Source organism: Phocoena sinus, chromosome 20 (genome assembly GCF_008692025.1).
Source record: "Phocoena sinus isolate mPhoSin1 chromosome 20, mPhoSin1.pri, whole genome shotgun sequence".
Classification (NCBI taxonomy): Eukaryota; Metazoa; Chordata; class Mammalia; order Artiodactyla; family Phocoenidae; genus Phocoena; species Phocoena sinus.
The window spans coordinates 12840597-12853194 of NC_045782.1; the positions used below are offsets into that span (position 1 = coordinate 12840597).

General features: G+C 56.3%; 2 protein-coding genes across 2 annotated transcripts; both read right to left on the reverse strand.

Annotated features, from left to right (window-relative positions):
• Nucleotides 1-805: 805 nt before the first annotated feature.
• On the reverse strand, nt 806-2274 carry OVCA2 (OVCA2 serine hydrolase domain containing). The gene is made up of 2 exons (XM_032615699.1): nt 1998-2274; nt 806-1647 (listed from the first exon to the last, which is right to left on the reverse strand). The coding sequence occupies exons 1-2, from the start codon at nt 2239-2241 to the stop codon at nt 1148-1150; spliced, it is 744 nt and encodes a 247-aa protein (XP_032471590.1). The 5' UTR covers nt 2242-2274; the 3' UTR covers nt 806-1147.
• DPH1 (diphthamide biosynthesis 1) lies at nt 1511-11543 on the reverse strand. Its single transcript, XM_032615698.1, has 13 exons — nt 11427-11543; nt 9456-9608; nt 9272-9335; nt 7571-7692; nt 7004-7161; nt 6753-6874; nt 4843-4911; nt 4281-4437; nt 4048-4148; nt 3119-3197; nt 2732-2872; nt 2454-2561; nt 1511-1647 (listed from the first exon to the last, which is right to left on the reverse strand). The coding sequence occupies exons 1-12, from the start codon at nt 11494-11496 to the stop codon at nt 2472-2474; spliced, it is 1326 nt and encodes a 441-aa protein (XP_032471589.1). The 5' UTR covers nt 11497-11543; the 3' UTR covers nt 1511-1647; nt 2454-2471.
• Between the last annotated feature and the right edge of the window lie 1055 nt (nt 11544-12598).

Here is a 12598-nt window from a genome sequence, read left to right on the forward strand (position 1 = left end):
AGACTACTTGTCTTGTCTCAGGATGGGCTAGAGTATTTGTGCTACAATCTCCTAATCTCAATTCCTGCTCAATTACTAAGCTACTTGGGGCAGCCATGCTTGAGGGCCAGATAGGGCCTGTTGCGATCTTCCAGAAAAGGAACAAGCTGGTGAGTCTGCAGAGGCAGGGCAGGCTGGGGACGAAGGCCCTGGAAGTGGGGGAAATGGCTGAAGTGAGCAGTCTTTAGAGTGTCTAGGAAAAACAGCACTTTCAAACCAGATGGGCTGTTTAGGCCTTGGCTGCAATCTCTACAGAGTAGCATCAATCTCAAATGCTGCAAGTAGGGTCAAGTTTGGAAGAAGGTTACTTCTGTGCTGTCTTTGGCTTCCATCAAGGTCTAGCACCATCCCACCCTTCAAGCTCATAGTTCGGAGGGGTAAGACTGTTATGGTGGAGAAAGCAGAGAACATATGAAGCCAGGTTTTGACAGGCCAACACACAACTCTTAGGGATCAGGATGCAGGAAGCCAAAACTCAGTATGGCCCAGGCAGAGCCCTGCCAATTGATCTCTTCCCCAAACTTCTCAGATGTAAATTCTTCCCTGCTTCAGGGAGGCCTCCTTTCTTTCAGGTTGGGACTTAAGCCTTCCACCAGTAATGTGTAAGTGTCTATGTGCACATATGCATGAGTTTGTCCTGGGGGTTCACAACTGGAAACACCTCCCTGCTTGGTGCTGCCCTGGAGGCTGTATGGATGGCCAGGAATCCACTTTTTTTTTTTTTTTTTTTTTTTAATGAGTTTTGCTGTGTATACCAGGGAAAAGATGCTGAAAATCCAAATCACCACTTTATTGTGTGGCAGTCACGGTGCTGCCCGTCTCTGCTTTTTGTGTTACCGTCCACTCACCCAGGGCTCCACTGACCTTTTTCATATTGAGTATCAGATGCCATGGTCAAAGTCCATTAGGCCACCTAATCCTCTTTTTCTTGAGTGCAGAGCTGGGCTTATATAATTTGAGTCTTAAGTATTGATATTTGTCTCTTGAGATCACAGTAGGGGAAAGAAGGGGAGGACAGGGATTGTAGAGGCTGCATCAAGGTCATGTGTCTCCATTAGGGGGTGGGGGGTGGAGAGGGAATGCAGAGGCAAAGGCATTTGTTGATCTTTCACTCTGCAAACTGGTCCAAGAACTGGAGGTAGGCCTGGCGCTGGGGTGCGGCTGCCGGAATGAAGTGGCCACCAGAGTGGGTGAGGGCGATGGCTCCAGCGAATCGGCTACACAGTTGCATACTCTCCTGAGAGGGAATGACGCGGTCGGTGTCCCCAAAAACATGGAGGGAAGGCACTGACAAGGGGCCCTGCAGGATGTCTTCCTTGAGGCCAAGGCCCCGGGGACAGAAACCAGATACCAGGATGATAAACCGGGGCAATGGGAAGCGGGGATCGCCGGCTTGGCCAAGGGCACACACAAGGGCTGCTAGCGCGGCCCCCTGGCTGAAACCAAGGATCCCATCGAAAGGCCCAAGCTTGCTCAGTGCCTGTGCCACCGTTCCCAGGGCTTCCTCCAGACCTCTGCACACCGTGGGCTCTTCCAGTGCCGAGAAAACGTCTGCCTCCCGTTTGGAAAACCACCAGCCTCGAGGTTGCTCCTCCGGAGGGCAGGGCCCTACAGCGATGAGGGGGAGAGTTCAGAGTTAGGACAAGGGGAAATCCATGGGGAGAGAAATGAGAAAGGGAGTGAGGGAAAGAGAGGAGGCTGAGGAGAGAAGAAAGTCTGGGGAAAATGAGGCGGGGAACAGACTGACCAGGAGAAGAGACAAGGTGGAAGTCTGGGAGGGCCAGGCTGGAATTTGAGCGAGGGGCTGGGGTGGGAGGGATGGAGGGCATAGGCAGAGTGAGGTGGGAGGGTGGCAGGAATGAGGGGAGGGACAGGGTGGCTGTGTGCAGGCAGGCGTTACGGGGACGAGGCAAGACAGAGAAGACTCTGAGCGCATTTCCGGGCAGGGCTCATCTCACCGGGGTCTGGCCCGGCGCCCTCAGGGCCCGGTGCGTCCGCGACCGGGTGCGGGCCGCTGAGGCACACGAGCTCTGCGCGACCCCGCAGCGCCTTCCGCAGCGCTCCAGTCTTCTCGCGGAAGCCCCGCTCGCTCTGCCGAAAACCGGCCAAACACAAGACGCGCAGAGGCGGAGACGCAGCCATAATTCTAGGCAAGCGCCAGAGGGACCGGACGTGGTCTTTCCCCGAGCGGAAGTTAAACATAAGGGGGCGTGACCCAATGCCGGCACCACCCTGGAGGCGGGCGAGAGAGAGAGAGAGAGAGAGAGAGAGAGAGAGAGAGAGGAGAGAGAGAACGTTGCCATGACAACGGAGAGAGGGTGCCGGCCAGAGCTGGGGCTGATACCTGGGACCAAGGAGAACGTTGCCATGACAACGGAGAGAGGGTGCGGCCCGGCCAGAGCTGGGGCTGATACCTGGGACCAAGGAGCGTTTCAGGGAGCGAGCGGCGCGACCTCCTCGTCTCTGCAGCTGCAAGCCTCGCAAGCCACGGCTGGAAAGGGGCGCGCGGGCCTCTCCTGAACCTGAGGTGGCCGACTTTGGTCACGGTCTCGCTTCCGCGACGTTCCCCACCCCGCTGACACGCATTTCCCGTAGCGGCCGCAGGGCGGCGGGCTCGGCTCGCGTCACCAAGGAGGCGGCCAATGTGTGGCCGCGCCCAAGCCTCTCCGCCCTCCTTGAGGTTCCTTCCTACCTTCGCCAGCGCCGGCCGGCCCGGGTGCTGGAGCAGCCGATCCCGCCCGTGGTTCACCGTCCACGGCCCCAAGGAGCTGCCAGCGTAGAAGTCCATAGGGTAGGGCTGCTGCCAGGAAATATCTCTCAGGGCCACTGCCGCCTAGAGGAGAAACACCGGACAGTAACATCTGCCAACATTTTTCTACGCAGGATTATTTAATTCTGCCCTCACGACGGCCTACGAAGGTCCTACTATATCCCTATAGCACAGAGAGGAAATGTGAGGTTCAGAGAGGTGAAGGGACTTCCAAGGCCACACAGCTAGAAAGTGGCTCAGCTGTAACCCACCCACAGAACTAGGAGCAAAGCCCACTCCCTCCCAGGGATTTTCAAAACGTGGTGTTACCTCATAGGGTGTGAGCAGCGGCTTGGGGAAGGCTGTGCCCCAGTCAATGGAGAGGCGTGGACATGCCACCTGCACCCACCTGGGAGGGGAAGTCACGTCAGATCCAAGCGGCGGGGGGGGGGGGCCCTGTTCCTGGGCAGCATGCTGAAGAACATGGCTGTGTCCCCAACACAGCCAATGCATGCTTACTATTCTAAAGACTGTCACCTACTGCTGTTTAGAATAACACTACGGGAACTTCCCTGGTGGCGCAGTGGTTAAGAATCCGCCTGCCAATGCAGGGGACACGGGTTCGAGCCCTGGTCCAGGAAGATCCCACATGCTGCGGAGCGGCTAAGCCTGTGCGCCACAATTACTAAGCTTGCACTCTAGCGCCCGCGAGCCACAACTACTGAAGCCTGCGTGCCTAGAGCCTGTGCTCCACGAGAAGCCACCGCACTGCAACGAAGAGTAGCCCCCGCTCGCCGCGACTAGAAAAAGCCCACGCCTAGCAACGAAGACCCAACCAACACAGCCAAAAATAAATTAATTTATTAAAAAAAAAAAAAAATAACACTATGGTGTTGCTTGTTTTCTCCTGTTTCCTCCACTGACTATGAGCTTTCTGAAGGGAGGGCCTGGGCAGCTCATTTGCAATAATATCTCCAGAATCAAATGTAGTGCCTGGCACAGTGCAGGTGCCAACCACCCCTCCAACTTATCTCATGCAGAATGACTATGATGCTGCCGTTGCCTGTGAGCTCCCAAGCCAGACAAAGTAGGGAAGACCCACAGCCAAAGGTAGTCCCTGCTGGACGAGTGCTCTGTAAACACTAAAATTTCATGATCATGGAAGCACCGACTCCAGCCTTCATTAGGTGCTGGGCAGGACCCAGATTCTAAGCTTTTTTAGCCAGTCATAGCTAGACAGGAAAGGTGGGCAGACGTACACATCCACCTCAGGAAGAAGGCTAAGCTTGCTGGGGAAGATCTCAGAGAGCAGCAGCCTCACGAAGGGAAGTCCCAAGGCTCGGAGCCGAGATTCCAGGTGCTGTTGGGAGAGGGAGGCAGAGCTGGGGTCCCCACGATCAAGCAGCCAAAGCTAAATCCCTTAGGCTACTGATTTTCCCAGCTCGGTTCCCAGTTAGTCCTCTTTTCCAGAGGCCATCCCGAGCCCTCTGACCTCCAGAATCCTGGGACTGCCCTGGCGGCCCAAAGTGCCCAGGATGAGACCCCAGGATTTAGCTGAGCGGGCAGTGGCTATGGCTTCTTGGCGGTTGGCCTGCATGCGCTGGCAGTCATACTGCTCTCTGGAGAGGACTTTGCTGTACGGGTCGTATCTGGAAAAGAAGCTGTCATGGTCACAGTGACAGCCACTTACAGGATTTGTGCTATATACACAGCTCCCCGACTCGGCCCCTTGGTCTCCTGAACCCTCGGTCTCCATACAGGCAAGTAAGAACAGAGGCAAGAGCAGAGATTGTCTTTGGGAAGATCAGTTCCACAACTCGAGCAGGCAAGAGTGGGAGAGGGGTCTAGGATCCAGGTGTGATTCCAGGGGATGGGTAGGTGCTGTGCAGCAGCAACCCTTCCCCTGATACCGAGATTCAGAACCCAAGTGACTCAGATCCTTAGGGCCAGGGGCTGTTAAGTGGCCAAGGGATGAGGAAGTTTGGGCTGATTGAGGGTTTCAGTGGCAGGGAACCCCACCCCCTTCCCAGCTGGTCAGCCAGCTCAGTCCATACCGGTAAGCGGGGACATTGGGGTTGGCAATCATGACAGACTCCAGATGGAAGCGGCCATCTCCAAGATATCTGCAGGGGGGAGAAAGGGGACAGTAAGTGTGGGGTGGGGTGCCAGAAGAAGCAGGCACTGGCTCGGAGGTCCAGAGGACTGAGTTCTTAGCTATGCAGCTGACTGTGTATGTGAACTGGGACACAGCATCATTTCACACACACCGCCCCCCTCACCCCACCCCACCCGCCCTGTTTTTTGTTTTTGTTTTGGCTGTATTGGGTCTTCGTTGCTGCGTGCCGGCTTTCTCTAGTTGCAGTGAATGGGGTCTACTCTTTGTTGTGGTGCACGGGCTTCTCATTGAGATGGCTCCTCTTGTGGCTCGCGGGCTCTAGGCACGTGGGCTTCAGTAGTTGCGGCGCACGGGCTTAGTTGCTCCGCCCCATGTGGGATCTTCCTGGACCAGGGATGGAACCCGTGTCCCCTGCGTTGGCAGGCGGATTCTTAACCACTGCGCCACCAGGGAAGACCCCCGTCCTGGTTTTTTCACATGTAAAATAAGTTTGAATTGGATGACCATTAAGGCCCCTCTAGCTATGTAGTGCAGAATCTAAGAACTGCACCTCTACCCACCCCGACCTTCTGGGGGAAGAGTAAAGGGTCAGCCAAGACCATGGTAAGGCTCTAGATCTAGATCCTAACTTGGAGGTGGAGGGACAGATTCTCCCTCACCTAGCTCAATATAGATGTGGGAAGTAGTGTTCAGGGTGTCATCTATGCCATAAATGAGCTTTCAGGGTATATACTGGCTACTCTCTGCCCAAACTAGCTCTTGGGTCCAGTTACTGAGTTGTAATAACAGCCACTGTTTACTGGGCTTGTGCCTTCCGTGTACCAGGCCTGGGCTAAACACCTGACATGTATGACTTCACTCAGTCCTATCAGGTAATCCTCCAAGCTGCTACCTATAGTATCCCCATTTCACAAAAGATACAAGTGAGGTTCAGGGATGTTAAGAAACTTGCCCAAAGTCACACAGCTATTAAGCAGTATATCTGGGACTTGATTCTAGGCTTACCCATCAGGCTGTACCAAGCATGCCTAGGAGATGCTGTCCCTAACAGTACCTTCCCAGACCATGGAGAGGCCAGAGATTGGAAGACAATCTGCACGGCAGCTCCTTCTGTCTTGGAGATCATACCAAATTTTGATGAATGGCCAACACTCAGAGTGTCCCTCCTTCCAACACACACCATGACGCCCCCAGGGGCAGGCATCTATGAGCTCAGAGTTCTGTAGGGACAGGCACAGGGGGAATGCCCCTCAGGGAGCAGGGCTACCAGGTCTGGGCTGGGGAAGGCCCTGATGTGGGCCTGCTAGGGGCAGGGATGTCCTGTGTGGGTGCAGGTGGGGCTGAGTCGGGGGAGTGCCCCTCCCTCCTTCCCTGCCATTAGCTGGGAATGGGGCTCCCCTCCCCAGTCTTAGCCGGGGGAGCTGTTGGCTCTGGGGCTGGCTGCGTTCACACAACATTAAGCATTTCCATTACCTAAAATAATTAGGCAGCAGGAGACATGCTGCTCCTGCTTGTTAGCTGTCCGGGTGCTAAATTAATGGGGCTGCAGCCTGGGCGTGCCCATCCATCTTCTCCAATTATATTCCCACCACTTCTAGCCCACCCTCATCCCCCATCAGGCCCTGAGTCCCGCTCCACCCTGGGCACAGCCTTCTGGATGTTGGACAGAGCGCTGGAGAGGGAGACAGGAAACCTGAAACCCTATTTGGTCCCCCATCTTGCAAGGTGACCTTGAATGAATGGCTAAGGAGCTTTAGACTCAGTTTCCTTTCCTGGATGATGAACCTGAGCTCCCTCCTAGGGTACGTTTCTTGTGTCTCTATGACTGGCACCCCATTTTTCACTTACACAACAGCCTCCACCTCCTTGGGTAGACGGGGGGACGTGCAGCCCAGGATCTCCCCAGGGGACAGGGGCTTGCACTGTGGGACACTCACACGATACTCAGCTTTCAGCGCTTGGGCAGCTGCCTGTAGGGATAATGAGGGAAGGGAAGCAAGTGGATGGGGAAGGAGAGGCAGGGCCATAGCACCAGCCTGGAGCGCCTGCCGTGGGGATCCAGGAAGAGCCTGGAGGCTGGCCACTGTCTGCCCACTTACCTGCAAAGTTGACACAAACTGAATGGTGCTGACCAGCGCAAGGGCACTGGCTGGGGGAAAGGTGAGGCGGATAGAGTCCAGTAGGTGGGTAGTGTCTATCCGGATGTCCACAAACACATACAGCACCCGGAAGTCTTGGGCCGAGGTGTCCATGGGAACTGGGAGGAGGGAAGAGTTCAGGAGACTGTTCTGGAAGGCAGGAGGGGCAGAGGGCCTGGCCCAGGCCAAGGTTTCTGAGTAGCCAGGACCAGTGGCTTTAGCCTGAGGGTTAGAGGGAGGGGTTGGGGGAGGTGGGGACGGTGTTGTCACAGGTCTTTTAGAAGCTCCATCTCTGTCATTCGGCTGGGGGCCCAGCCTGCTCTACCACCAACAGCCTTTCAAACACCCGCATCTGGGACAGCAGCATGGTTTCCAAGGCAACCAAATCCAAAGGAAAGATCCCCCTGCAGTGCAGGAAGGCCAAGGCCATCCCAGAAACTGTGCATACAAGCAGGACAGGCACTGTGATGGAGAAGAGCGTGCAGTCCCACCTCCCTGCCAGGGTCTGGGTGTCCTGGTCTGCCGTACCCAGGCAGCTGTGGCCATAGTGCACCAGGAAGTCAGCTCCCAGGGCCCTTGCGGTAAAGTCATCCACACAGCAAGCCCCGTAGGTCACATCACCCATCACCATCACTTCGGCCTCCGTGAACCTGTCGGGGTGGGGAACAACGGGACAGTGACACAAGGAGGTAGCAGAGAACCTAACTGTGGAGGTATCTCAGGGCCCAGCTCCACTCTCCCTACCTCTCCCAATCCCTTGGGTTGGCAGCTGCCACTTCTGCCAACAGAGTAGGAGGGGCCCAGCTGCTACCTCCCCCAGGCCTGGCAGCAGCTCCTGGAACCGTAGCTGTATGAGGACGGACTCTGTAGCATCTTTATTCCTCTGCCCAGGCTCAGACTGCAAGAGGGACCCCCAACCCTCAGCCTGGCATACAGGGGGTCAAACACAGACCTCTGCCGCCCCAACTCCTCCCACCCAGAACGATGAACATGCACACAGGGGCGAGGACACCCATTCCCACACCCTGGCACCGTGACGTGTATGGGCACGCGTGTGTGGATACACATAGCCTCCCCGTCGCCCAGACCCCCTGCTACCTCCCCACCTTTAGTCAGGGCCCTCTGTGCCCGGGATGGGGGGACCCGTGGACAGCTCCTCCGCAGCACATGGCGCCACCCACACACCTCATGTGTCAGGAAGAGTGGGCTCTGGCCAGCACACTGCCATGGGATCTGCTGCCAGGCCTGAATCACTGGGGGATGGGGTGGCTGGGGAAGACCCCACTCTCCCTGAACTCACCACAGGAACGGGGCCAGAGGATTAGCTCTTCCCTGAGACCCATCCCTGGGGCATGGAGTCTGGCTCAGTGTCAGGGGGTCTCCCCATTCCTCTCCTGGGGGTGTGGTGCGAAAAGCTGAGCTGCTGCCAGGCAGCTCCCCCACCTCCCCAAATCAGGCTGTGCACAGAAGCAGATAATTCAGCTCCTTAGAATGCAGCCCAGGCGTCTGAGTCAGCCAGAGCACTTAATTTTTTATAGATTAAAATGTATGCAAATTGGCCCGAGCCCCAGAGAGCATCCCCAAGGGGCAAGAGGGTGGGAGCAGGGAAGTGAGTCTGTGGCTGCTGGGTGGGGGTGGGGCGGCAGCAGGGAAGTGGGAGGTTCCCATCACGAGGTGACCTCCCCTTTCTTCTTTCGCCCTCCCTGTTCCTGTGCTGGTTACAGATGGCTGAGCACTCACCCCCCTCCCAAGGATGGCTCATCGTATTGAAGAAACTTAGATGAGGGAGGTAGAGAAACTGAATACCATCTCCTATGCGCTTCTCCCTCTGCCAAGCCCCTCTTGCCTCACTCCTCCAAATGGCCAGAGGAAAAGTTTCCCCCAAGCCAGACCCCCACGCTGACCACCCAGCCCACTGCAGGGTCAACTCTGAGGACTCTCAGCTTCTTCCTCAGGCTCCACCACCTGCTGTGGGCCCACCTTTGAAGATACTGGAGTTGACTCCTTTCTCCCTCCCAATTTCTTTTAGGGAAGGGGAGATGTATAGAGACAAGCAGGGATTGCAGCAGGCTAGGAGTTTAGTCTGGGGTTTTTCCTTGGTGTGTGTATGGCTGTGGGAAGGAACACGGTAAGGCAGAGGTCCAGAAGGAGAACATGATGTCAACAGGCAGAGCTGCAATGGACGTGGGGAAGGTCTTGGTTCAGCTTCATCAGTGGCCCAAGGCTCACCTTTCCAAGATATCCACAATGGTACAGGCGAAGAGGAGGAGGCCTTCAGGCATTTGCAAGGCCACTGCAAGACAGAGCAGAGACATGAGCAGAGGGCTGGGAAGAGACTGGGATGGGGACACTGCCCCTGGCTCGGCTGGGCAACCTCTCCTCCCCCACCCCCGCTCAAAGCTTACGGGCTCACCCTTCTTGGCCTGGGCCTGTTGGATCCTCCAGATGGTCTTGGGAATCTCAAAGTTATAGTTGGAAGGCAGGACTTGAATGGCTGCCTGCAGCTGGGGATTGTTCAGGATCTCAGGGGGTATCTGATTGGCCAAGCGGCCCCGAGGGGCTCGACCTAGGATGAATGCAAGGCCTGAGTTGTTTGGTGCCTGGCCTAAACCACAGCCAGACCTGAGTGAGCTATTAACACCACCCAAGTTTAAGGCCCCGATCCTAGATGCCAAGGGAATTGGCCCAGCCTTCTTCCCCACTGAGTTCATCCTGAAGCTGGAAGGACAACCCATTAAGCTAGGAGGAAATCTGTATAATTAATTTCCACGTTATGAGATTATTGGGAATCAAGGACTTGAGTGTGTGGCTCAGCTCTTACCTCAGGAGAGTAAGCTGACACCAGGGGACTCAACTGAGAGGCAAATGAAAAAAAAGTCCACACAACCGCTCCTTGATAGAGAACAATCCTGAGAAAACGCCAAGAGTCCAGCCAGCCCAACCTGTCTGGGAAAATGTCCCTCTCCCCCCAGCCCCTGAGAACACCTTGAAGTTCTGAGATCCTAGATATGAGATCTATAAGCAAACTGTTGTAAGTACTCATTTAAAAGACTGCTTTCCTTACTTGAGTCCCACTGACTATGTCTACGCTGGTTAATTCCTGCACTCTTCCCTCTCCTCATTCAAAAGGGAAATAAACACCATACATTTAACTGACTTAACAAATTCCCCAGTTTCGTCATTCTACCCCACTTCCCACCCCAGGAAGGATGGAAAGAATACATACACTCTAGTCAGGACTGTGGGCAAACAGGTAAGGACAGAAAAGTGACCTTGCCCGTTAGGGGCTAGTAGTCTAGTGGCGGCAGATGCAGGTACACAAATAATTACAAACCCTTGATTAAAGGAGAAGAAACATTGTAGCCCTTTAGGAAGGCTGCAGCCCTTCATCTGCATCTTACTCCCCACAGTTCAGTTTAGCCCAACCCTGGTCTCCCTTTAGGCACCAGACAGTTTGGGAATGTGACAAGGAGAGAAATGAATTTAGTCAGCGAATATTTATTGAGCCTGTACTATTTTCTGCCAGGGATCCTGCCAGACCTGACACTTCAGCCTGTGTGTGTGTGGGGGGGGGGGGGGGGGGCGGGGAAGGAGGGCTGATGCATGGGTGGTGGTGGTGATGGTGCAGTGGAGAACTAGAATGGCAGGTTTGGGACCCTAAGTCCAGATTTGAATGTTACCACTGCTACGGTACTTGTTCAGATGTTTTAAAGGCCATGAAACACATGCCTGCGTCTCTGGGCCCGCCCCTCTCAGAAGCTCCTCTGGCAGAGGCCCAAGTCCCTTGTGGTGGTTGGGGTGTGGGAGCTGCTAGTCGTAGCGGCTCGATTTGTCCCAAGGGCCAGTAGGCGCTTCCTCCTTTTATCATTTGGCAGTAACCTGTTAACGTCAGCATTCCTCAGTAGACTGTGAGATCCCTGAGGGCAGGGCTGCAGTCCAGTCCCTGCACCTAGCACAGGCCTGGCATTCCGCGGGCGCTCAGTGAGTGCCAGGTGAATGACACCTTGTGCATCTTTCCTGAAGCATTCCCCGAAGGCACACTTGTGGAATGCCCGGGGCAACGCGCCTGGCTCCTTCCCTCCCCGTCGGGTGCGTCTTATCCGTGAGTCTTCAGGCGTCTGTCTGCCCGCCAAGGCAGGGGGGGTAGCGTTTCCGGCTTGAGGACTACAAGCTCCTAGGAGGGGCTGCTCCCGATCGTGCCCTAAGGCTGCAAAAGAAAGACCTGTCGTCCTGGGCTCCAGCGACAGCCGCCCAGAGCGAGCGACGGCAAGGCCTTCCGGGTCTGGAGGAGAAACGCGCCTCCGCCATTAAAGGGTCCTGTCCCTGACTTGGGGGCCCTACCCCGAGATGCGAGGTCCGGAGGCCGCAGCCTTATAGCACCCACCTCTGCCCGGGCCGTTTCGGCTGCCGGACTCGGTGGCCTCGGCGGCCTCGGCCGCCACCAGCGCCGCCATCACCAGCTGCCCACGTTGGGACCAAAAAGACAGCGCTAGAAGAACGAGGAGAGCGCAGACAGTGCGATCGATCGCCGATCGGCCAGCGAGGGGCGGGGATTTGCGGGGCGGGGACCGTGAAGGAGAAAGATAGGGGTGGGGCTAGAGTGGGCCCCCAGGTGAGCCGGGAAGGTCGAGATTCTCGGGAGCCCCTAGTGGTCCCCGGCCACAGCGGTTGCGTTCTCCCAGCGACCCTGTCCCCTCCTCCCCGTCCGGGCAGCTTGAACCTGGTTCTCCCCGACAAGTGCCCTCCTATTTGCCGACTCCCTACCCCAGTTCTGCGGGCGGGGTCTTGTAAATGGAGACACCACAGGGTCCTCCTTCAGCTCCCCTCACTCTCTCCCCTCCTGATAAGACCTGGATGCCTATGGGTGGGGCCGCATTCCCTGCCTCGGAGGACCTCATTGCTCGGACAGGACAGAACTCAGCACCCACCGAGCCAGTTCCAAGTTGAGTCTTGGTGCCGGTTTCCGGAGCGCTGGGTTGCCCTTACACCTTTAGAACCGACAGTGTGGAAGGTTCACCTGTGATAAACTGCTACCAGGGGAAGGCCCCCAGCCTGAAGGTGCTTTCCTGGGAGAGTGGGGAAGTCTAAGGACTCGACTGCCTAAACGTTTACTTCGGGATTCTGGCCAACGTTTGCCCTGCCTAGGCTGCCCCTCAGGCCTAGGAAGCCTCTCTCCTGATCAGTGGCATAAGCTTCTGGAATCTCAAAGAGAAGGCAGGGTAGCCAGTGAGACAGCCTTGACATTTGGAAGAGCAGAGTACCTGCAGGACTGGCTTTCAGCAAGGTCTGCCCCATAGAGCAATCGTCCCCCAGGACCGTTTGCCCACGAAGCCCTCTGGCACCATCTTCCTCTCTGCTCTCTATGTGAGCACAGCTGGCCCTTTAAGGCGCTCTGTGGCCTCGGGCTCCCCTGGAGGCCCTCCCTGCTTGGAAACTCCTAATTAAGGTGCAGGGAGAAGTGAAAAACAAGCAGCCAGGCACAGGCTCTGCCTGGGAGACTGCCCAGAGAGGAGAGCTGGCTGGGCAGGATGGGAATGGGGAGGACCAGAAGGGGTC

Coding starts and splice junctions, on each gene's coding strand:
- OVCA2 (XM_032615699.1), bottom strand. CDS start 2,241: ATGTTTAACTTCCGCTCGGGGAAAGACCACGTCCGGTCCCTCTGGCGC. Junction 1,648..1,997: donor GGGCGCCGGGCCAGACCCCG/GTGAGATGAGCC, acceptor TCATCGCTGTAG/GGCCCTGCCCTCCGGAGGAG.
- DPH1 (XM_032615698.1), bottom strand. CDS start 11,496: ATGGCGGCGCTGGTGGCGGCCGAGGCCGCCGAGGCCACCGAGTCCGGC. Junction 4,912..6,752: donor AAGGAGGTGGAGGCTGTTGT/GTAAGTGAAAAA, acceptor TCCCCCCTGCAG/ATATCTTGGAGATGGCCGCT. Junction 2,873..3,118: donor CGCTGCTCACACCCTATGAG/GTAACACCACGT, acceptor TTTCTCCTCTAG/GCGGCAGTGGCCCTGAGAGA.